The sequence below is a fragment of the Protomyctophum bolini genome (assembly GCF_963924005.1).
Source record: "Protomyctophum bolini genome assembly, chromosome: 14".
Lineage (NCBI taxonomy): Eukaryota > Metazoa > Chordata > Actinopteri > Myctophiformes > Myctophidae > Protomyctophum > Protomyctophum bolini.
Window position 1 is genome coordinate 33,519,021 of NC_137875.1, and position 24,866 is coordinate 33,543,886.

The 24,866-nt window shown below is 42.8% G+C and overlaps 1 protein-coding gene across 1 annotated transcript; it reads right to left on the bottom strand.

Moving 5' to 3' along the window:
• Positions 1 to 4,997: 4,997 nt before the first annotated feature.
• LOC308328250 (inhibitory synaptic factor 2A-like) lies at positions 4,998 to 22,115 on the bottom strand (the record flags this gene model as incomplete). Its single annotated transcript, XM_080782019.1, has 3 exons — positions 4,998 to 5,178; positions 15,747 to 15,818; positions 20,989 to 22,115. 3 exons carry the CDS (start codon positions 22,113 to 22,115, stop codon positions 4,998 to 5,000), a joined length of 1,380 nt encoding a protein of 459 aa, XP_080638145.1.
• Between the last annotated feature and the right edge of the window lie 2,751 nt (positions 22,116 to 24,866).

Consider the following 24,866-nt stretch of genomic DNA (forward strand, 5'->3'; position numbering starts at 1 on the left):
AGTCCCGCAGGGCTACAGTATGTGCTCTCTCTTCTACTCCCTGTGCTCTCTCACGGACTGTGTAGCCATAATATACAACTCCATCCAGTCCACTGGTGACATGACAACACAGCCTATACTGTGTAAGCCAGGTGTAGGCAATCATAGCTGCACTTAATGTGACACCTCCGCTATGGCTACACCTAGCAGGGCACCCCTCTGTGGATTCGTTGAGGAGAGGTCAACCACCTGACAAAAGCCATGGAGAACAACCTCTCTCTAAGCTTCGACAAGACCAATGAGCTGTGAAATACAGGAAAGGGGCCGCACCCTATATCGCTATATCTCTGCTATAGCAGTGGTTCTCGACCTTTTCAGGCCATATACATATAACCCCCCAAAATAATCTTGAATCCTGATTGGATGCATGGGAATTCAACTGGCAAAGCGCTGCAGTGCTGAAGTTGACGTACCTGGCACTGGGTTTCATCATCATGGATTACATCTGGCAGGAAGTAGAACATACACTTGCAGAGGTCAAATACAAAAATAAAGTTGGTTAGAAAACGGGCAAAAAAACGTTTTTACTGTTTGATTTATTCTAGAAGACATCAAATAACCGCTTACAACAATAGATTTCTAATTATTTTTTAAATAGCACATCTACACATTGTGAGCTTGTAGATCTGCTATAAAAACCTCACACCTGTGTGAACTGAGTGGTGCAACTCCCCTCTCCCCCTGCCTCTCTCTCTGTAATTAGCACTAGGCAACAGTGCAACACTATCTCTCTCTCTGTTTCTGGCACAACAGCGCCACTTTTGCCCCTACTGGTACTCATAGCCACACACATAGGTTAACACTTAACACGGACATTGCTGTTCCTTCAACTTCCTTGGAGTGGTTGCACCACTCTAAAAGAAAAGAAAAAAAAGACACCATGTGTATCAAATCCGTGGTTCTCATACTTATCAAACTGGGGGGTCCTTGCAATTAAAAAGGTTAATACCTCCCGAGGGGCGTGTCATCCCCCCTTTAAGAATCACTGCCTTGTGCAATAACATTTTGCACACATGGCCCATAAACTTTCCTGCAATATTTTTTTTCTATACAATTCTACAATCTACCTTGTTTTTCAACTTTACCTGCCTCAGCGCTTGCTGTTTGTCTCTATTCTCTGAGCTCTACACAGCTGGGGGCCTTGGAGGTGCTGAATGCCACGGAGAACAGGGGCCTCATCAGTATTCAAAAGGGTCTGCTCAAAGTGATGAAGATGAAGGAAACCTTTAAACTCATGCACCGTAAGTTAACCGTCAAACCCAAAGCCCATTTTTCGAATGTCTTCATTTGCATACAGGGAACTTTGAAATAATGACCCTGACCTTGTTCGTACCCTTTTACAGAAAACGTAGATGCAACTGATTTTTTATGGGATGCTACAGGTTTTTGCTCCAAGGGGAGTTCAATGTGCTATGCATTAAATTAAAATTTGATGAATTAAATTTGATGAATTTAATGTTGATTTTCCATGGTTCTTAATCTTACTATTATATCCTTCTAATGATATGACAACCTCAACCTCAGGTTCACGACCAAGGGGAAATTGTATATTTAATGTAATAATGCATATCCTTCTAAAGAGCTGTATGTTATTTTAGGGTGCAAGACAATCCCAGACTTCCAGGTGGGTTGTTTTATGAGGGCATTATGTTATCAGCACATCAACAATTTGCCATTCAGTGCTTCGATGCCTTGCTCAACACCCAGCATCATGAGTCAGGTAAATGTGCACATGTGAAATGTGCAGAAACCTCTTATCTCCATATTTTTTTCCGTGAATGAACAGCCTACTTGATCATACTACAGAGTCACACGAAAGCATCAAAAGTACCGTATAGCAGTTCCGCAAGCTTGAAACGCGATACAAAGCGACGCGATTTGAGCTTGGCGACCTGCTACCTTTGATGCTTCTGCATTTGAATCCGGAACAGTAACAGTTTTGGACACGAGGTTTCCACCTGACCGAGACGACATACAGCAAACTTACTTTACACTTTACAATTTTACTTTGTACCCATGTACCTCTCGACCGTTAGCCAGTTTCAAAACCCCAAGGCCTCTCATCAGTGAAACACAACCGTTTGTGCAAAATACTGCGATTTATCTTCATTTGTGGTGTATTTTCGTCATCGAGACCTCATTGTATACTCCAGTAAATCTGTGCGAGAGTTCATCCTCTCCTGCCAAATGCCCCACACTCACAGCCAGGTCTCCAACTCCTGTGTCAGTGCTAAAGCTAGTGGTTCTCAAACTGTCGACCAGGGACGCCCAGAGGTCCTTGATGGGGTTCCAAGGGGGTACCCAGCATAATGTGGAAGAAAGACATTGCTCAATACCGACAGCTGGTCAGCAAGTGGATTCATGAATGTATATATATAGACAATATTTTAGGTCAATAAAAAATATATATAAAACAAATCTCCCACTTTAAACAAAATAAATCTGTTGGCTGTCAGACTATTTGAAAATAATATGTGCTCTACAAGCTCATAATGTGAGGCGTTGTGAGCATGTAGATCTGCTATTTTCACAAATGTTCTCTTATGGCGATCCCTATGGCACAAAATCTTTTCAACTATCGGGTCCATGGCCAAACACATGACAATACAATTGGAAAATGTTTGAGAACCACTGCACCTGAGGACCTGTGCAGCTGCTATACCTTGGTTCCATGGCCATGAAGTGCATCATGGTCCCCAGTCGTCTGGCGTCATCCTGTGGGCGTCATCCTGTGGGCTCAGGGGAGGGTGCTACCAGCACTGGACGGGTAAGAGAAGCAAGGCACTGATCTTGGAGAAGTTGTCTGCATCGGTAGGTCAAGAAATGTCATTTTAAACATTGTTTCATAATACTTAGTACACGTTTCTATACCCACTACGATTGGGCTGGATACATTTACCTTGAGGCACAACTCTTCAAGAAAGATATACTGTATATATAATATAGATTAATATAGATTTTTAATTTTCATATTGTTTTAATACGTCCCTTTCCTTACTTTGGTTTTCAGTGTCCATTGTACATCAACCCCGAAGCATTTTATAACATGTCAAACCATGAACTATCCTTTCTGAAGCATTTTCAAGGATATAGCAGCATAATGTATCATTTTCAAGTGAAAATGTTTTAATTTCAAAGTAAAAATAGTACAAAAATGCATATTGCACGTAATCAATGAATTGCACTTGCTCAAGGTACATATCTTTGCATGGAAATTGGTGATCTAGTTCCAAGTTCCAACTGAATGAAGTAATCTGGTGTGTAATTTAGCGGGATCGTACTAGGTATCCCATTTTGAAAGTTTGAAGAGCAAGAATAAAATTTACAGCAGCAATGATCAATAATATGTCTTACAAAATAAATAACCACTGTAATGTGTATTAGCAATTTAGCGTGCAATTTAATGTAAATGTAACTATAACGTATTTTCTGCAGTTCAGAAAAATAAATTATACCATACTTTCTATGTATTTAGCCCTTTCTACACCTGCAAATTGAGTGTCAGGATTACCAGTGCCGGTTGCCTGGTGTCGTTTGATGCAGCAGAAACATTGATTGTGTATTACAAAGCAGGTTTTAAAGTGGAATGCTGAGATGAGTTAATAATACCAAAACACTCTGTAGTGGATGTGATCTAACAGTAGCAATATATTCCTGAAAAACAAACGAGAATGAATACATAACCATACAGGGCATTTTGCTGAGTGAGGGAATGTATGCACGAGAACTTAAGGGAACTCTTCATAAACGTATTCACAGAGAAATGTCAATATTCTTTACCTTTTAGAGTTGGAAATTCAATAAAACACATTTTAAATAAGTAATCATAGAAAATATTCTGCCTCAGAAGTAATCAAAAACAGCAGACAATTCAAGAAACCCTGGTATGGAAAATATCCGACATACAGTACAGTGGTGTATGCTGTTAAAAAAGCCTGCCGTCGACGGCCCGTATGACTCATTTTGCATCCTAGAGGGCGGCACCTGTTTCAAGAGAAGGGACCCAAACAAACTATTCCTTTACTCAATTCCGTCAATGTGCTGATAGCTTGCTGAAAGACGAAGAGGACAAACTGTACTGCAGCTCCGCGAGCACTCCTGAAAGTCATGTGTCAGTTAGCTAACAGAGCAAAACTGAAATGGAGAGACGGAACAGGACAGAATGACTAGGTAGGGGGGGAAAAAACATGATAGATAGGTGCACAGTGATGGGGCACAGACAGAGAGAGAGAGATAAAAAAAAGGCAGGGGCGGCAGACATAGACAGAAACACAGCGGGAGATGAAGAGAAAGAAATGAAAAACGATGAGTGTGAGTGCGTGTGGGTGTGTGTGTGTGTGAGAGTGTGTGACTTGCTGTCATGTACTGTAGCGTGTTTCAGTCTTTTATGCATGTTCCACTCTATATTCAAGCGTTTGTGCTTTGCAGGTGGCGGGCTGATGTCCATTCAGTACTCTACGTAGCGTCCCAAAGAAAGGGCCTTCTGCTTGGTGCTTCCTCTCGTTGCCAAGTGATATTCTCTAAGGGGGCAGAGACCAAAAGTGTGTTGCATTTGGCAAATGCAATTTAAAACCACAAATAAAAAAAGTATGCAGCTGCATTTACCCAGTAAATAAATAACACCCATCTTCATACATCTTAAATATACTGTATATAAAAACCATCTCCCCAAATCTCACCTAGTTTTACAATCGGCGTAAATTGATCCGCTCTGGCAAATATTCCAGAGACTGAAGGTTTGGCACACTCTCTAGAACCGTCATAAGCTAATAATGTATTAGTTTGTTCAATCTGGCTTTGAAAAGGAGTCTCAGCACAGAATCCTTAAATGGTTCCACTGGTCTCTCTGGTTATCCGTCCTCATGGCTCGTGGATTCCTCTCATCCATTTTGAGGGAAATATAATGGGCCCAATAGTAGGCCATTACAATAACAATATATTTATATATACTTTGTATCTCAGAGAAACCAACGTTTCCAGCGGGCATGTCTTTTGGACTCTGTCTTGGACTTGCGTTTAGGGGTGGAAGTGAACACCTCATTGGAGTAAGGCAGAGCGGGGCACTGTGTGTCCAATGGGCACAGTCTCTTCATTAGGGGATGCAGCTTGTCTTCTTGAAGTTTGAAGTCCAGCTCCACACTGGAACACAAACAGAAAGAAATCACGTGTCAGTGTATGTGTACTGTACAGCAGTGATAAGTGGGAATGTGGGTGGGTTTGTGTACTGTATGTCATGCACCAGTGTTGACTCTTGATTTAGTTTAGTCATAATAATAATGAATTGCATTTTTATGGCGCTTTTCTATGCACTACGACTACGTGCTTACTCAAAGCGCTTACAATGGTTCATTCATCCATACATTGGGAGGTGAAGCGGCGAACACTCGACAAGCTTGCATTTTTTGCTTGTTGTCAAACCAGAGAGGACCAGATGGAGTCTGTCAGCAGCATGGACACAGCTTAAGTTTTATACTTATTTTGCTCGCCCAAAAATAACAGATTTTCAAGCTACTGTATGCACTCATAGCATTGCGATGCATCATGTCGTTGGTTTGAAAATCAGACACTGTCATGCAACAAAGTATTAAACGTACCGCTGCACTCAGCACATCATTGTTTGTCACCCATATGTAATGCATTCCGGAGACACCTCAGAATACCTGCATCTCTATTTACACGCATGCCTTTGCAGGGCTTTCCCTGTGCAGATTATATTTGGATGAAAATAGCATTGAAATATGGGCTGCCCCTAACATCAGAATTTTCTCATCTGCGCATGTAATCCCGGCCTGGTCATCATCTGATTCTCTTCCGGCCCCACGGCTGAACTCTGCCTGCTTTAATCTCTACAGACTGGGAGAAACGCAGGACTTAGTCCCTCCCAAATTAAACCAGTGAGTATTCAACAATGGTATAAATGCACTATTATAAGATTATAACATAAGAAGAGCCTTTAGAGAAATTCAGGTGTCAGAGCATAAGGTCCAGGCCACACGTATAATCGTATATGGATCTTTTGCTAAGCGAACATTATTTTATGCATTTGGGCCTTTCAGCCACACGCAAACAGTGTTTTCGGACACTCAAGCGGAGGTTTTTGGAAACGGATAAATAAGTGAAGATTTTCGAAAATATCCGGATCAGTGGAGCTTTTGAGAAACGATGATGTCACCGCTTATTAGCGCAGCTTGTGCCTGCATGGAAACTACATGGATATCAATCCGATTGTTCATGTTTATAATATACTGTTAACAACTTTAAAATGTATCATATCACATGCATCAACTGCAGCGAGCAAAGGCTCTGCTATGCTGCATCCAGTGGAGTATCCAGGAATTACGTTTTGGGCAGACAAGATGTGTTAATTGTCGTCTCGCCGCACACAATCGTAGCACTGACTAAAGATTTTCAAAGAGATATACCTGCCAGACGAGTAGGATACAAAGGCTGAAAGGCATGCATTTACATTCCAATGGGTGATTGAGGGTCGCGCTCTACCGCAACGGCCAATCAGCTGTCCATTAATAATTCTCAGGTCTTGTTTTTGTCCTATTTTTTGCTCATTGTATGGATTTTGGCCAGGCCAGAAATGGATGGCCTGCCCTCGCCTTATCGTAGATACGCCTCTGGCTGCATCCAATAATAAATATATCAGCCTACACTAGTCCAGTGCGGACTGGTGATTTCATTTGTATTGGTGCCGAGTACGAAGCTTGAACGGTCTGTCTCTGCTATTATTTTCTGTGCAGGACTTGCCAAGTCGCAAGAGCAATGGCAAAGTGTCTATCATTGTTTTATTAGGTATATAATGGAGAGAAAAGTCGAAGTCGGGATTTGGAGATTTACGCACATAGTGTGACATGCTGACAGACAATGAAAGAAACATGTTTAGGTGCTTTTAAAATGTGGTACTTATTCCTTCATTAAAAAATATGATTGGCACCTCATAAGTGTAAATATAAAATCAAATATAATATAGCCTACAATTGAAACCTGCTACTGCAGTGATTTTATCCTGTGTTCAATGCGTTTCTGCGTTTGTGTGTGGACATAGATATCTCTGTCGTATGGGCAGGGATCTTTTCTAAAACGGAGGACGGAAATATCCATTTGCAAAAGATCCAGAGTAGTATGGCCTGGGCCTAAGAGTGAAACAGGTAAAAGGCAAGAACCAAAGCAAAGATTTTGATACTAGGGAATCGGAATCAATAAAATCCTAATCATCTAAGGGTCCAGTACTTTACTAAGAATAAAGCAACATGGAATAAACTGTCCATTACATTTCAGTTGATACTTGATGTAACATTAGTTTACAGGAACTACAGTATTGTGTTTGGTTACCGTAAGTTAAACACCAGTATTTCAGCTTTAGCTCTCTCAGATACTACTAAGATGTACACACAGTATATGTATAGTCCTGGTATGTCCGTTAACACGGAAAGATAACACAATAATTAAAATACTTGTAAGAATTGGAGTCGATAAAATGCTAACGATGCCCATCCCTGGGTACTAGACATCTGCACTGGCCCTTAAAATGAGTTGGATGGGGTGGGTTGAAAAATACATACAAAGACTTGATATCATATCATAACTTGTGCTACCCGTTTGCCAATATGATACACATAATTGAAAATGGTTTCCTGAACTATATATTGAGTTATTATATATTATATATAACTACTATACAAATTGATTTGAAGCAGTCAAGTCAGCAAACTCCACTTGACACTGAGACATTTCTTTAGATGTATTTCCATTTTTATCTTACAGTGTTTGACCAAGCTAATTAGGCAGAGATACGCTGTGATTACAGTAGTGCGTGTGATTACAGTAGCACGTCCTCTAATGCTGTGTGTCTCACTTACAGTGTGCCACTCAAACTCCAGAGGACAGAGGGAGAAGGGGAGACATGGGAACTGCCAATCCAAGAGGTCACACAGCTGTCAAGGTCAGCCGTGTAGCCCCCCCCCCCCCCCCCCCCCCTGTCTGCAAGTTGACACATGGACGTACAAAGCTTGGCCCTGCATCAACCACCGTGATGGGCAGTCCAATTAGAGCACTGAACGATATGCTGTGCTCAAAGTGACAGCATGAATCCCGAGAGCGGTCCTCACTCTTAAGATAAGTGTCAGTTAAGAATTGCACTCTATTAAATCCTTCAGGGAGACGATGGAGGCCAGGACAAGGAGGTGTGGAAGAGCAAGGACTGAATCAACGTGTGAGATCAAATGAACAGAAGCCTGACAACATGTATCGGGACGGGAATTAACCTTTTTGTTATCAATATGGCTCGTTCTGTATAATATGCTACATCATTATCAATCAGGTGGGATTGTGCGTTACAAACAATCTTCTGTATGTCTGTGTAGCAGCCTGAAGAGCTAAATCCTAATAGCTCACCCAGCCAAGGTCAGGCTATAAGATGTTCCACACGGAAGACCTGGGTTCGAAACCCGGGCGTTACAGTAGGTATTCCACCAAAAAAGATAAACAATTGAACATAGATGCTTTCCTGGTTTTAATGGGTTAAATGTACTGTGTCATTTTAGATGTTAGTGCGTTGGCTTCTAGCTCACAGCACGTCACTTCGTGCCGCATATGAACATTGTGTGTGAGAAACTACTTATGTAGAAGGCATTTGTATAGAATCGGCCTCAGGTCATAATAGGTTAAAGCAGTTTCTATTATTATTATTGGTTTGTATTATTCCATTGTAGCAGAGTAGTACTGCCCTAAGCTCAGTCTAAAATCATCCTTGGCCAAGGGGGAATTCCCCTTTGGTATAGTATAGTAGATGCATCATGCTTGGGTTCCCACGCAGACCTTGTGGACTCCAAATCCAGGTGGCACCGGCATGCACACAACCACATCACATTGAAAGGAAAGTGTTGAAATAACGTGGAATCGTTGAGTCATCCACAATCTATAGTCTCTCAAGACATACTACTGGCTCACACAATGTTCAAATGCTTCCGGACTGAAACTCCAATGCGCACGCACACACAGACACACAGAGAGAGAGAGAGTGTGTGTGTGTGTGTGTGTGTGTGTGTGTGTGTGTGTGTGTGTGTGTGTGTGTGTGTGTGTGTGTGCGTGTGTGTGTGTGTGTGTGTGTGTGTGTGCACACACACACACACACACACACACACACACACACACACACACACACCCGTTTCACCTTTGCCGGCATAAGTCCTACTGGAAATCTAATTAGTCAAAGCCAATTTAGCTGGCTGCTTGGCAGAAATGGAAGTAAAAAAAAAATATATATATATATATATATAAAATACCTTTTAGAATGTATTTTCATGAACGGAAATGACAAACAGATGACAGCCACCTGGGCAGAACTGGATTCATACTGTATAGTGTATAGTGTATACTGTTACAGTAGCATTCATGATGTGGATAGTCTCACCAGCAAGGCAGGCAACACTTCCACAATCTTCGAATGCTACAGACTAATTCTTTCTTTTCAAAATCTTTTTATTCAGGTTTTTGTAACAGAGGCCCAGGGGCAAGTATTAAACAGACATGAAATATAAAAATAAAACTCAATCCCCTATCCCACCCTCGATACAGACTATAATTCTACCTCGTAAAGGTTCTGCACAGGATTGTTTGTTAGCAGGTACAGTATCTTTGTAAGCGAATGATTTCTACACAGAGGAGAAATCGCAGCATAGTTTCCCCACAGAATGGTACTGGCATTTATTAAGCAATTAATCACTTGGCAGATCGCTGCAATTACTGTACACTGAGGACAATATTGGCTCAGCGGGGTGCCAGTGGCCCCAGGGAGTAGATGCATGCGTGGGCAAACAAAACCCCCCAGATCTAAGATCATCTCTCCACTCAAACAGACAGAGACGGCTGGAGACGCAAAGGCTTTTCTAGGGCACTGGGTAAAGTAGATTAATCATCTCTTTAGCTATGCTCTGTAAGGAGCTGTTACTGTGATCAGTGCCATATATACAGATTGTTTGCCTGTGGTCTTTGCGGGATGAGTACTATTCACTGTTGGTTGCTCATGATGAGAAGGGGTTTGCTAGCTTGTGAGTCACCACTCTTGCGCGGCAAGCTCAGTTGTCTCAACAATGACCTGTTTTCACAACAACATGCCCCTGCTCTGTGCTATTCCTCGTCACTCACTCCATTATTGGCCCTGCTCAACATCAAATCATTTCCTGAGGTGTCTCCCTTCAGCCATTCACAGCTCAAAGCCTTCACTTAACAAGACGAGTTGCTGAGGTCCAACGTACGTCACGTGTTAAACTTCAGATGTACATGACTGGATTTATAGGTTAAAAATCACTAGAGAGTGACAGTTATTTTCATTGCTGGCAGGTGCTGAAGCCATACCTTCCTATATAGGCTGTGGACATCACATACATCAGACACAAATGTCAATGTCCTGGCCTGTTACATGGCTATCTGCCATGTAAAAACCGTCAAGTTAATGAGAAATGAGCAGTGGCTGATTTCTTTACAGTTATTCACCAAAACAGCAACACCGTATCCATCTCTCTGCACGTACGGGGAAGAGCTAATTAGCTCTTTGCATCTTAATCATCATGTTTGTTTTATAACCCAATTGTTCTTGAAATTCATTGTCAGTGCCAAATTGGAAACACTCCACAACAACAACAACAGCAACAACAAAGAGACACACATGTTGTTTCACCAGCTTATTGCACTTGATCCAATTCTTCACTTCATAGGAAATTACACAGCATGCTAAGCATATCAGCTTTTAGTGCGCTTTTTGTTCTGGGCTTCCTTCTGTGCTGTGCTTCAGGTTGGCTCGGTAGACTGCATGCTGTCTGCTCGCACTGCTCTTGCAAATCCTGTTTGAACTCATGTTTATAAGCGTGGTGGGGGAAATATGAGAAGCAAAAGGCTCACACCCAAGTCAACTCTACAATAAATAATCTCTCTCTGAGATGGACATTTTCTGCTGATTTTTACGTGGTCTGTCGTTTTAGAATATGTACTCTACCCCTACCCTACCGTACCCTAATAGCATGTGATGTGAAAACGTATAGGCCATTTTCCCTACTTTCATCCTCTCAATCTATCTCTCCCTGCCTCTCTCTCTCGCTTTCCCACTGCTATATTTGTGCCCTGTTTGTAGCAGTGATGTATGAGATATACAGAGGGGGTGGGGGGTGGAATGTCAGTGGAGAGCTGAGTTCTGGTAAGGTCCCATAGATTGACTACCTTATCTCAGCAGTGGCTGAAGGCCTGGATTTATTGGACATATTGGAGCTGTCGTGCCACTCTAAAATTAAGACCCGGTTTGAGGTTTCTCAGTGGCTGCTAATCTTGGGTCATGGTTGCAATGTGCAGTTACTGTATCCAAGTTTGAGGAATAATTGGCTTTTTGCTCCTGACTCTCTCTTTTCTTGGCTCGTGTTTAATTTGGCACACCATACTAAGGCAGCAGCCTGATTTAAAGGCAGAATTTGATACAATTGACCATGAAATCCTCATAAATTGCCTCTAGGGTGTGTTACAGAATGTGGTTCTGAACATACATTACAGGAGGGATATTTGTCAGAGAAATGTGATATAACATTAGTGTGTTGCCTTGGGTCTTTTCTGTTCAAACCCTACATGCTTCTGCTACAGCAGGTGTGTCAGAGCAGTGCTTCTCAAAGTGAGGTCCTCCAGGAAGTCCTCAAAAATGATTTAATATAATATTTAATTTGATGACTGGTGGAGTCTAGAGCTCCTAGTGAGTCTCGTACTGACCCGGGCATCAATTTATTTGCTCAGGAATGTGACCAAAAATGTATAAATAGAAAATTGCTGCAAGCAGTGATAAGGTGGGACCAAGCAGGAAGACAATAAGCCATAGAAACATGGAAGATTGAACTTGAGAAAAAGAAGACCATGTAATTGTGACAGGGTCAGTTTTAATTGTGTGTGTGTGTGTTTTCATATAATTCAAAATGGCGGGTGATCTAGAGGTCAAAAGTAAGAGCACAAAACGTGTTCGGCATGAGGAGACGCATATGTGTATATGTGCGTTCAAAGTTTGCATTTTCAATTGAGTGCTATAGTGCCACCCTTTGGCCAATGGCCGTGGGCTTCGCATCCTCACCGTTTGGCATGGCCCTCTACCATATTACCGACTTTTACGAAAACCGAATGCACGATTCAGCCAGAACTGCTATTTTTGGCGGAAGGAGAAGGAGAAGAAAAAAACAGACAAAAACAATAAGGGACCAAGTCCATTCAGGGCTGCTTGGTCCCTTAAAAAATCTCCATGAATTCAAGGCTGAATGTACTTTTTTGGAGAGAGAGCAGGCGGTAGTGTTTCTCAGTCCGACACTATACCCCAAACCCTAAACCTAACCCTAACTGCAAGCATGACGCAACGCATGGCATCAGCCGCGGAACAACCGCGGCAGGCGACAGTGTTTCTCGACGGCATCAGTCCAACACTCTACCCCAAACCCTTACCCAGATGCCACCCCTTCTCCCGCAGCGCCGCGGCTGTTAACCGGCAGTTTTGGCGTGGAGCGGCGGCCACGAGATGGAGCGGCAGTGGAGTGACATAATCCCTCGGCAGATCCCGCCCGTCCCCCCACAGCACTGCGGTTGTAACCAGCAGTAGCAGCGTCTGGAGCGCGGCTGCATACGGAGCTGTCATATTCCATCCACTTACTCCGGGAGCTGCCGGCCCTCCCCCCCGGCAGTGTCGCGTCTCATTACCGTTGCCGGAGAATACACTCGCTGCTTCTGCTTTTTTGGGTGAACTACTCCTTTAACCACTTTTAACCCTGCTATGCACAAATTATGGCACAAATAATTGTAAGTTGTGGGTTCGCGGCCAAATAAAAATGTAATATAGGGGTCTGTCTGTAATCAATGTAATACTGTACAAGGCTCAAACATAAGTAAGTTTGCAGAAGCATACAACTGAATACTGAACTATTTTCTTATATTTACGACTCTCACACTGGCCCAGGCCGATAGCGCTGTGATAAATTGCCACATTGCTTGCCAAACACAGCTCTGCTCTATTCAAGGGCAGTTAGAAATTTGTAGGAGGCATGCAATTCAGAAAAGATGAGTCGAAAAAACCAACTATATTTAATGATAGGAAGCACAGATGAAATGATAATCTTCCACTTTGTTTACACTCTACGGAGAATAATTTGCATCCTCATTGCCAAGTTATTGCCATCCCACATGGATTGGTGTCGGGGCTGATGGTTTTAAGGCTCACTAAATCGTTTCAGATCCCACACAGTGAGCTTCAGAACTTCATTGCCATGCGGAGCAGGTGTATCTCTGTCTCGTAAGGATGAGATCACTGAATCAATGTGGAAATCTCCTTTGGGCCTTTCTTTCTCCCTGTAGACTATAGTCCCCAAATGGAAATGACCCTGTAGGCATTCTTGCAGAAAAGTACTTAATGTGTTGTTTCTATATGATTTCTAGGTGCTGAAACGGTATCACTCGGCATAATGGCAGAAATGGATTCTGCACATAAAAGTCATGTAGAAACAACACATTAAGCACAATTATTTATCAGAATTATAGCCAATTTCCAGTTCTTTTGTGATTCATTATGCTAATTACTCAATTTCTAACAAAACAGTGACTCGTGTCACTCGGCATATGGCAGAAATGGATTCAGCACATAAAAACTATATAGAAAGAACACATTATGTACTATTATTTATCAGAATTATAGACAATTTCCAGTTTTTAGTGATTCATTATGGTAATTACTTAATTTCTGACAAACCGGTGACTCGTATCACTCATCATACGGCAGAAATGGATTCAGCACATAAAAGTCATATAGAAACAGTCTAGTCTACTGCATACATGTGCCTAACCAGTGTTAGTATTGCTGAATGTTGTGTTTTGTGTGTTTTGGAATGTATGTGCTGTCAGTCACATAATTGGTTTGAAAATGAAAACTAAATGAGACCAGTCTTCATGACTTGACACTTAAACAGTACCAAACAAATCAATACAAAGGCTTGTTCAACCAATAGGCACGTCAATAGACACATTGACAGACACAATGCAAATTGTTTTGCCATCAAGCTGAGACACAAAAGGGTTTTGAAGTCTGTAATACAATAAAGAGAGTAAAGGAACTCTAGTCTGTTATGACAGCTTTTCTCTATATGATTTATGCTGTGTACTATGAACAGGTTTAAATCACCCACACCACAAGTGTGTTTAAATTCATGTTTCGACCTTCAAACATTAAAGGAACTATAACATGCATTTGAGGAAAATTACCTACAGCCGATTAGTTAAAGCTGATTAGGATGCATCGTTTGTTTTTGGTCAATTTGTGATTTTTGTTTGTTTTTGTTTGTTTCTTGTTGTGATGGGATATAAGATTTCCTATCCCCAGCTGCTCTCAGGCGAGCCTGATTGTATTTCTCTTACTGACTAATTCTCTTCCTCTGGCTGTGGATGATTACTTATTCCGCCTGGCAGTCACAGGTCCAGGTCCTACTTTCCTTTAGTGGAGATATTTTTATTTACTGATTTTATCAATGTACCGTACAGCACACAATCTGCAGTGTGCAGATGTGCCTGCTTTCGTTTTGCTCAGCAGGTTCGATATTCCAATTGTAGTTTATTTGTATTTATATTTCCCGTTTCCGACAGCAAGCAATTAGTCATATTAAGTACATTTTGTTTTAACATCATCGCTGTACACAAGGACTCAGTGAACCACTGCCCAAAACACAGTCAGTGGCCCAAAGACACATTGCTTTCTGCCTTCGTTTAAAATGTACGGTTTGTGTGAGTGTCTCACTTGAACACACGATATTCACAGAGGAACAACAACAACACGGACACGTGGCCTCAGACGCGCCACAGGCATCCCAGTACACAAGGACTTAAGAATGCCAGTGAGGGATTGATCAAGTAAAAGTGATTAAACGGTACTCCAAAGCTTTATTAACAGTTTTATCTTGTGTGCCCTCGTTGTAGCTTGATGAAGTTGACACACGAGGCTATTCCTCTCCACTCATTAGTTAGATTAATTTGTTATATAATAATTACATTAGTTGCTTATAACCCTAGTTATTTGATTGGTTCAGGCTAGTGACTGGTGACGTTACCTATCACGCGCACTATTTTGTTGCCAGTTTGCTAGCTCGCTCGCATCATTCGTCATGTGTGCCTTCGAGTTGCGCGCCGAAAACAGCAGATCAGCAAGGTCACAAAGCATTGCAGACGTGACACGTTGGGGTGCAGTACTTAGTTTAGAAAGTTTTTGGTTTAGACTAGTCATTGGTTAGACCAGTCATTAGTCCTACAACTACAACCTATCTCAAACCCTCACCCTAAACCTAACCTCCCACGGGGCAGCACCTAACCTAACCTAACCTAACCCATAACCTAACCTTAACCCATGTCTAACCAATGACTAGTCTAAACTAAGTATGCACCCCGACACGTTGCGATCATCAATTTCTCATCCATTTCCAGCGCATACGGCACCCTCGTATACCACAGAGAAGAGCACAGCCTAAATCAGGCATGAATCTTCCCTAGTTGGCTTGGAGCACAGCGCGGTGGCACTGCACCAAACGCTCCACCGAGTCACAGAGAGGCAGACCCTTTTCGCATTCAGATGATTTATCATGCAGCAAACACGACACCACCGCATGCAGCGCTCATTGTGAACTGGCATTGGAAAAGGGCCCCAGTACCTGTATATGATGCACGCACTGTTTCGACACGTGTCACAGTTTGCCGTGTCCTGTCCCGTTCGGTAGGTGAGCCTGCGGAGAGACAAGAGGTGAGAAATATAGTTGTGATTTCCTGCGACCACCTTTAGATGCGTATTTCAATGTCTGCTGACCATCAGCCTGATACACTCCTTTCATTTGGGAATGAAAAAACAAGTAAAGTAAAACAACCTGCGTGGAATTAGTCAATACTGCCGTCTCTGATACCAGGAAGCCTTTTAGATATAGCTGAACATTAAACATTTTCAGCCTGTTGTAATTCCCCTCTACATTAATTTGATTATGGTAATAGTGTTTGTGATGCAGCAGCTGTGAATTTGGTTAGTCAAGTTTACAGACATGCTGATTTACCATAATAGGATTACCTTACTATACTTTGACACGATATACAGTACAAATGCACCCTGGACTTTATCCTATAGATAGCCAAGAAGCAACTTAACACTGCATAAATCACTGTAATGGAAGATCAATACGTTTTTGTTTATGCCACCGTATGCCTTGTTTTTAATTCTTTGTCCAGCTCAATTTGCTGTAGAAATAATGAGCTGTAGGGATGCAGAAACAGTCAGGGTGACAAATGACATCTGTCTCGTTTTATGGCATAAGTGCACAGCCCCAAGGCTCAGTGCACTATGGAGACTGTAATTATTTACATTGCAATCCTCCACTTTGGGAGGATTCATGCTTTATAGCCCTCTCCCAGGGCATTGTGGAGGTCTATGACCAAACATTTCAACGGGTATGAAGATATGATTACTTCTGAATAAATCTTCTCCGCTTTCAAGTAGTTCCGCTATGATGCCCCACAATATTAATTTTGTCCCATATTGTAGAATATGTGTCTTTGTGGGTTACTAAGCATTAGTGTGGGTTCATGTGCATACTACTGTGCATGCACACACATTAGTGTTTGTATACATGTACGGTAGGTAGCATTTGCAGATGTGTGGTGATGTTAAGATGCAGTGCAGCCGGTGGGAGACTTGATGGGAGACAGGTTGGGGTTGGGCTTTCAACCGGTGCGCATGTAATTGCTTACTGTCACCAGAGCCCTTCAAACTGATGGATGACAAGTGGAGGGGCTGGACCTCAACAGTTTGCCCACGACACAAGGGGTGACCTCACACACATGTTACTCATATTATATATGCGCATGCACGTGCACGCACAGACACACACAGAAAAAGATAAAGACAAATGCACAAACGCAGTAGAGACAGAGAGAGAGAGAGCAACGCGCCTGCATGTGGATCGAAAATGCTGATGGTAGCTCAAGGTCAATGAGTTCAATCCATCCTCTGTTCTGAAATGAAGTTCTTTCATTGTCGTCGTCGTCCCCGTCGTCGTCCCCATGCGTGTAAGGACAGTACTACTCCTATAGATCTGACAGCATGTGATGCTACACTGCATCCTGGGACTTTCATACGTGAACCCCAAGTTAAAGGGCCCTCAGTCACTGCGGTATTTACAGTGTGCATGCCAGCACGTACATCAAACGCTCACTTTGTGCCCGCACTGACTCAGCACAAAATACATTTAAGAGAAACGCTCACCCACCCCAGGATATATTGACATCCCGTGAAACCGGTATAAGCTTGTCAACCCAATATGACTTATATTGATACATGATGGTGAAAAGAGTCACCCTATGAGCTGTGCCACTAGACTAGAAAGTCATTCTATGAGTTGTTCGTATGCTGGCAGGGATTGTGCAGCGCCGTGTTGTTGGGCCGCGTCAGCGGTCCTTGGGATACTGTATGTCCTGCCCTCCTCCCCTCCTCTCATCATTCTGATCCCCCCCCCCACCCTGCAGCTAGCCACCCCCATATCACTCCACTCACATCCCATCTACTCGCCTGTGGTTCTGCTGCCTGGAAAATGGATATTACTTTGTGCTCTATTGATAACCCGTGAACAACTGCTTGTGTCAGGTGTTTGGCCGGATTATCTCTTACATTATAGCCTGTGTCTACACACAACACAACACAACACATGATTTGATTGAGTTTATTTTTAGAACATACTGGCATACTACGACGACAAGAGGAATCTGTGAACTCCTACTACTACTAGTATCTACTCTCCCCGTATCCCCTAGGGTAGGTATACCCTCACGAAAAACATGCAGTAATCCTGGTCTCTAAACAACCTCCCCCTGGCCAGGAACTGGTCGGAATAACGTGTTCCTTCCACACGCTATACGTCCGGCCGGGGAAACTCTCCCCTGTCAGGTGAAAAGAAGCAGCTTGGACTCCTCATGCATAGAAGGAAGCATGAGGTCAGTCCGCTACCTCCCCAGGTTGGCAGAGGAAGTGTAGCGCCCAGGATTACATTCGATAATTGACACTGGGTGAAAATAATGGGTTGCAAAATGGTGGGATAAAAATTATATATATAAAAAAACCTCCTACTCGCCGTTATTGTATACATGTATATAGCAACTTTTAAAAAGTTGGTGTCTATCACAACATACACTCACACACGTTCCACATTAAATCTAGGGTATTTCATTAAAATAAGTATTAAATACTGTAGCTATATATTCTGGAGAGGCAAAGAGACAACCAGGTGCTCAATGGAGACGTACAGGTAGACATGTGTTAGCCCTGATGAAGGTCGAAACATGTTGGATAATATCTGTTTATCTTTTTAAACTTTGAGTGCCCGGATCTCCTTCTTTATTTTAATCAGTTACAGTATATATTCTGATTGTACTTATAGAGGGTATGCGCGTGACATCATCATACCCGGCAGTTATGCGGGAATGCCTATTGAGTGGCAAAAAACTACTTTCTGGCTGAATAGTGCTTTAACCAACCCATTTTTGTGGGAACAGGAACCCCTCTTAGGGTTCTGAACAGTATGTACAGTATTCAAAAAATATTATATTTTAATGCTGCTATATAAATATTTGAAGTTTTTCAGAAAACCTAGGTCAGTACTTAGAAGATTTTTTTTAGAATCGGCCTCAGTCCAAAATGGGTTAATAATCCATAACAACTTAGAGATGGATCTTTAATCATGACAGAGTTTTGGCAGATATATTATTGCCATCAAAATGTCACACCACTCGAGTTAATGTAAATACAAATAACTTGAAACATTGAGTCATACTGTATTCCCGCACGAAAGCTTTTAAGACTAAATTGAATTATGCTATGGCTTTGCATCTTATACAAATAAGAAGAAAAAAAAAACTATGCACACAAGCACTCAACTATTTTACATTACAAAAAGAGAATGCATTTTTAAAGAAAGCATTTTCTTTTTACAGGTTAACAATGAAAAACTAATATTTGCTGTCCAAATTAAGCCGGTATTAACACAATATCAATGCTATGGAGAATTGGAACTGATCCAGAAGCGAATTTTGCCAAAATATAATAAATATAATAATAATTTACACAAAACTCAACAAATCTGGCTCAAGAACTACTAATTACTTGCGCGAGCAGAGCATAAGTACTGTCGGTGACTACCTCGGCCTATAAGAGATTACTCACACCTGTGTGGCGTGAGGGGTGCTCTTATCATCGTACATCATCTATTTGTCAATGGGAAAAACTTTGTGTAGGACAAACATAACCGATTTGCTCATCTACATATATGACATAAATTCTCCATTCATTGTCAATGGGAACTTTGTTTAGGACCAAAATCTACACTATAGCTGAATATAGACAAATTCAGAAATGGGTCTCATCATGGTCGCAACGAACGTATTTCCTGTAGGCGGAGACGACATATCTGTGGTGTAAACGGGTACAGTACTAGTTCAGACTAGTCATTGGTCCGACAAACGACAACCTACCTCAAACCCTAACCATACCATAACCGCAAGCACGGGAGCAATGCTCCGTCTGAATTACGTGCGGATCCCTTCTACTACATTGAATGGTAGAGTGACTGATGTTAGTCTGCTCAAACGTTACTTTATTACCTGCTTTTACACTAACTTTACAAAGATGCCCAGAACATCGGGATGAACCTGTGTAGTTTGTGGCTGCTCCAACAGTTGTGGCAACATTCAACTTTGGAGAGAAACGGAATGTCAAAAAATACACCGCGGTGGCTGAGACCAGAGCCATAGAGTAATGGTTGAGACGAAGCAGTGAAGGGTCCTGAAAGATACATAACGTCAGTTTTATTTTATTTTATGTTCTTATATTCAATTTTGTTCTTTGCCATTGTTCTATCATTTTAACTACTTGTGTTTTATTGTATTCTATTTTTGTGTCCTGCCCTGTGAAGCACTTTGAGCTGCATTTATGTATGAAAGGTGCTATACAAATAAAGTTTATTATTATTATTACCCAATATACCCAATCTTTCTGTTGTATGAACACAAGGCTGCTGTACTTTATAACTCATACTAAGCATTTAAAGTATGAGTGTTAGTAAAAAGTACTAAAGACCTGGCTGATTACACCTACAGGAAATGCGTTCGCTGCGACCATGAGACCCGTTTCTGAATTTGTCTAAAAACGAAAAAACAACAGTGAGATATATAGCAAAGCTTTTAGTAGCTTTTTGGCCCATCTCAGAATGTGGGTCTAAGGTTTTTAAGGAAGGCTTTTTAAGTGGCTAAGCAGAACTTGAAAAGATATAGGCCTTATAGCCTCGAACTGTACTTCTCTATAAATAGCGAGGGAACAGAGCCCAGCGAAGGTACCGCAGAGACCATACTTGTCTAGAGATGAAAGGAAATGCTTTATGATCTGGCACTAATTGAGCATTTTAAACTGGGTTCCACAAAGGCACAGCGGGGTGCCTTGTTCTCCAGTGGTTATGGTTATTATTACTTAACAGTAATTTGCTTTCTGTCACTATAAAGTTCTATACAGCACACAGTGTGTGTGTGTGTGTGTGTGTGTGTGTGTGTGTGTGTGTGTGTGTGTGTGTGTGCGCTGCGTGTGTTTGAGCAAATGGTTTCTTACACCGACAGTAGTGGAATTCCTGGAACCGCCTTATTGGACATGGCTGGAGAACTTTATGAAGCTTGTTAGCGCTTCAGTCTCTGAAAAGGAACATGTGTCTAATGATGTGATATATTAGGAGTCACTGGATAGACACTTGCCTTTTGCATTGAGCTGATGTGCAGACAGTAATAATTATACGTATGCTCGCCGACACACGGCATTGCATATGAATTACATGGTCTGTGCCACCAATGCAAGTGTATGCACAAAATCGTACTCACCCTTCTCTCTGTGCCTCGCCTTTCTCCAGCTCCTGAATGACTCCAAGCAGAACTTTGATGGTCTCCTGGCTGGAGCTGATGAGGTTCTCCATGGCTTGGAGCTGTGCTTTGATATCCCCATCCCCAGTTAGTGTCGGCTGGCTGGCCCCTAAGCGTGGAACTCCAGCAGGAAATCCCTTGTCCTCGCTACTCGTTTGTTGGATCTTGGAGGCAGACGCGTGTCGCGCGCGGGACTGCCCCTTAGCCTGCGCGGAGCACTTGCCACTGTGGGGCAACGTGTACGACTGCTGTCCGTTCGGCTGTGTCGCCTTTTTCCGCTTACAGCGGGCAGAGGGGCTCCCCAGAGACTCCATCTGTGTCAGGGAGTTCCAGGGAGGGCCCGCGCCCTTTGACCCCGTGTCTCGTAAGATCTCCTCGGAGTTGGCTAGGTGGCGCTTGGTGGACGTGCTGGTGCCCGTCTCGTCTTTGGGTAATCCTTTGTGTTTGGCTCCGGTGCCGCAGCCCTGGCGCTCCTGCTCCGCTGTGGCAGGAGGTTTGTTTGGACACGACTCGGGGTCTTTAGAGCGGAGCGACGAATCCGGACGCGAGGGTCCATCTAAACAGTTGGCACCTGCAGGAAGGTCTTCCGTGTCACTGTCGTCCGTGTGGTGAAGCAGCGCTTTCGTCTGCCCCACTATCTTACACTTGTGCACAGAGGACTGATCTGTGCTTCCGTCGTCCTTTATATCACTTAAAAAGCCGTTGTTTTGCCCTCTGTAGTCCTCGACCAGGGCAGTGTGTTTAAATGTATGCCCCTTTTTCCGCTCAAAAGGGAAAGTCTTGTATCGCTTGGTGAGGTCCGGCGACGTCTGAACGCCGGTGCTCTTGGTCACGTTGGGGATGGAGCGCCGGGCGGGCATGGTCATGTACCTCCTGTGCGTCACTTTGCAGGAGATGGAGCGCGAGCGCCTTCCCCGTTGCTCATTCTGAGCGTCGCAGATATCCTTAAATCGTACCTGTAAGGCCTTGTTCCTCTTCTTCACCTGCTGCTTTCCGTGCGCATCAAGACTGTGTGAACGGACCGTCTCACAGTCTGAGTCATCCGAGTTTGAGAGATCCACGCCTTTGCTGTCCTCCTTGCTCACCATGTTTCCTGAGAAGTGGGAGACAACAGAGAGAAGGTCAGACCCTGGGTGTCATGGAGTAGGAAGGATTCAACTGTAGCTAGAGTATAGTTTTTTTTTACAGAGGAAATGCACATTGCGTAAATAAAGGCATAAAAGACCCAAAATAAATCTTTAGATCTCTAAACTGCATATAAGTCTAACTTTACACACACACACACACACACACACACACACACACACACACACACACACACACACACACACACACACACAGTATGCAGTGTATAGTACAGTATAATGGAGATGTAATTAATTGTGCTTGCAGTGCTTTGATGTTACAAAAGAAATGCTTTCATTATACAAGAATATGGTGCAAATATATGTATTCCCCTTGCAGAGCTTTCAAAATGAGGGTCATACAATTAAATGGGCAATGGGGGCTTTCTGCCTCAGACACGATGAAACCGATTTCCAAGAGATTTGATAACTACAGTACTGGTGGCGACTGGTGAGACATAAAAGGCAGCACAAGGAAATGAAACGAAGCCTGGCATTGTTGAGGACAGGCATTGGGTGGGAGCTGGGTAATTATTTTCGTATGACAAGACACTTGTAATGAATAAACTTTCGATGAATAATGTATTACCAAACAGAAAGGAGAGACATGTGCGGCTTTGTATCCTCCTATGAATGTAGTCATGTTATATCACTGCAAGACACTGTATATTGCAGAAATTATTCCAAAGGAGAGAGTCACTAGTGTCCATGCTGCTCCAACTCAAAACGTTGGCTGAAGGGTGATGCTACTATACAGGAAAGGTCATGCGGGTCACCAAAATCATCCTCTGATGAAGGTACTCAGGAAATGTAATTGCAATCCATCTATGGATGGGCAGGCGGACAGACAGACAGTCTGATGGACTGACTGACTGTCAGGCCTACAGTACAAACAATAATAATAATGTGTCTCACTAGCAGGCCTACAAAAGGGATTATTTTTCCACCACTCGCTGTGTTTGACACAGATAAATCTCTGAAAGCAAAAGTATAGACTGAATTTAAGATTTTTGCAAGTTAAATGCACCACAAACTTTTACCTGACTTCAAAAGAGAACACGCATCCATTACCAACACAAGTATGGTAAAAGTTCACAGGATCAATACAAGCTTCTATTGTTTCTCAATGCTTTGCTGTAAAAGCTTATGCATACTAGGTATGAAGGATTTATCATCCTTGGCATTACTCTGCTATACTCTCTTTGCACATGAATCAAAATAAGATGAATGAATTGCATTTTTATAGCGCTTTTCCAAGTGCTCAAAGCGCTTTACAATGGTTCATTCATTCATACATTGGGAGGTGAAGCGGCGAACAGTCGACGCCAGCGTCCTCACTTCCCACATTCACACACCAATGGTGGCGAGCTCACACCGACCAACTCATTGGAGGCAGTGTAGGGTTCAGTGTCTTGCCCGGGATTCGAACCGCCGACCCACGGATCATTGGATGACCTGCTCTACCTCCTGAGCCACAACCGCAGTTATCATGCCCTCCGAGACATCCTTTCGTCAATATCTCACAAAGATAGCTCTCCTCACACAGTACACACTAACAGTACACAGAATGTCCACTGCCTCCTGATAACCCAGTCTGTTGATGAAACAGAATGTTTTAAGACTTCTAGTCTCTTTGTTTCATCTTCCAGTTGTCACTGAAAGAGGGAGACGTGTCATTGTAGTCCCTACGGTCTATTCAGAAGCTTGATGAAAGGGCTTCTGATAGTGTTGGTCTCTCTAGCCCCATCTCATTATGGAAGTACAACATAGTCAGCTACGTCATGGATTTATGTGCAATACATTCATAAAGGGGGGGGGGGGTGGACATCCCCTGTGCAACATCGCATCACGTCGCTTTGCTTTCAGCATACGTTGTTTGTCAGACGCGACTCTGTGGCTAAAAAGGAATTTCCAGCACTTCCAGGCCGATTCACATGGGATCACATTATTTCACACCCAGAAATAACAATCTCATATACCACTGGCAGCATAATCACATCTGCAGGAGACCCGTTCTAAGCACACGCAGTATAGTCATAGAAGGCATGAGGCTTTCAAAGAATCTAACTAATTCACACAGAATGCAGAAATGCCTTGGGTTTCCCACCCTGCATGGAAGAGAGCAGACAGCAAGAGATAGAGAGAGAAATTGAGAGAGGGGCCTGGGCCGTGGTGGAGCGGTCCAGGCACCCAGGCTGGCAATCCAGCCTGACAGTGTGTCGCGGGTTCGAGTCCCGATCCTGACAACCCTCACCGCATGCCCTCCCCCCACCCATCTCCCTCCCTGGCCCCCCCTGTTGCAATACCCAAGTAAAAGATATCAGTACTTTCTTCCACCACTGGCACTGTGTGCTGCAATTATAGCTTTGAATCATCTCACTTCTTTATTTTTTTAGTTTCAATCTGCAAGTGGTCGTACGATTAAGTATAAATTAGGCTTTAGTCCTCCTTCTCCACCTACTGCTCTCTCTCCCAGAGAGCTGTATCTCTGCTAATGACCTGAGGTTCTTTCCTGATTTGGCCTCAGCCATGCAAAGGATTATGAATAATGCATTGACTCTAAAATTGCAAAAGTAATCCTCTTAAATCTCCTTATGTACTACGGCATGGGCCACGTTGTCTGTTCCAATCGCCTTTCAGTTCTTCACACTAAAAATGTTGCGTGGAGGAAAAAAAGACAACTGTAGGTAGGTCAAAATCTAGTATGGGGGGTTG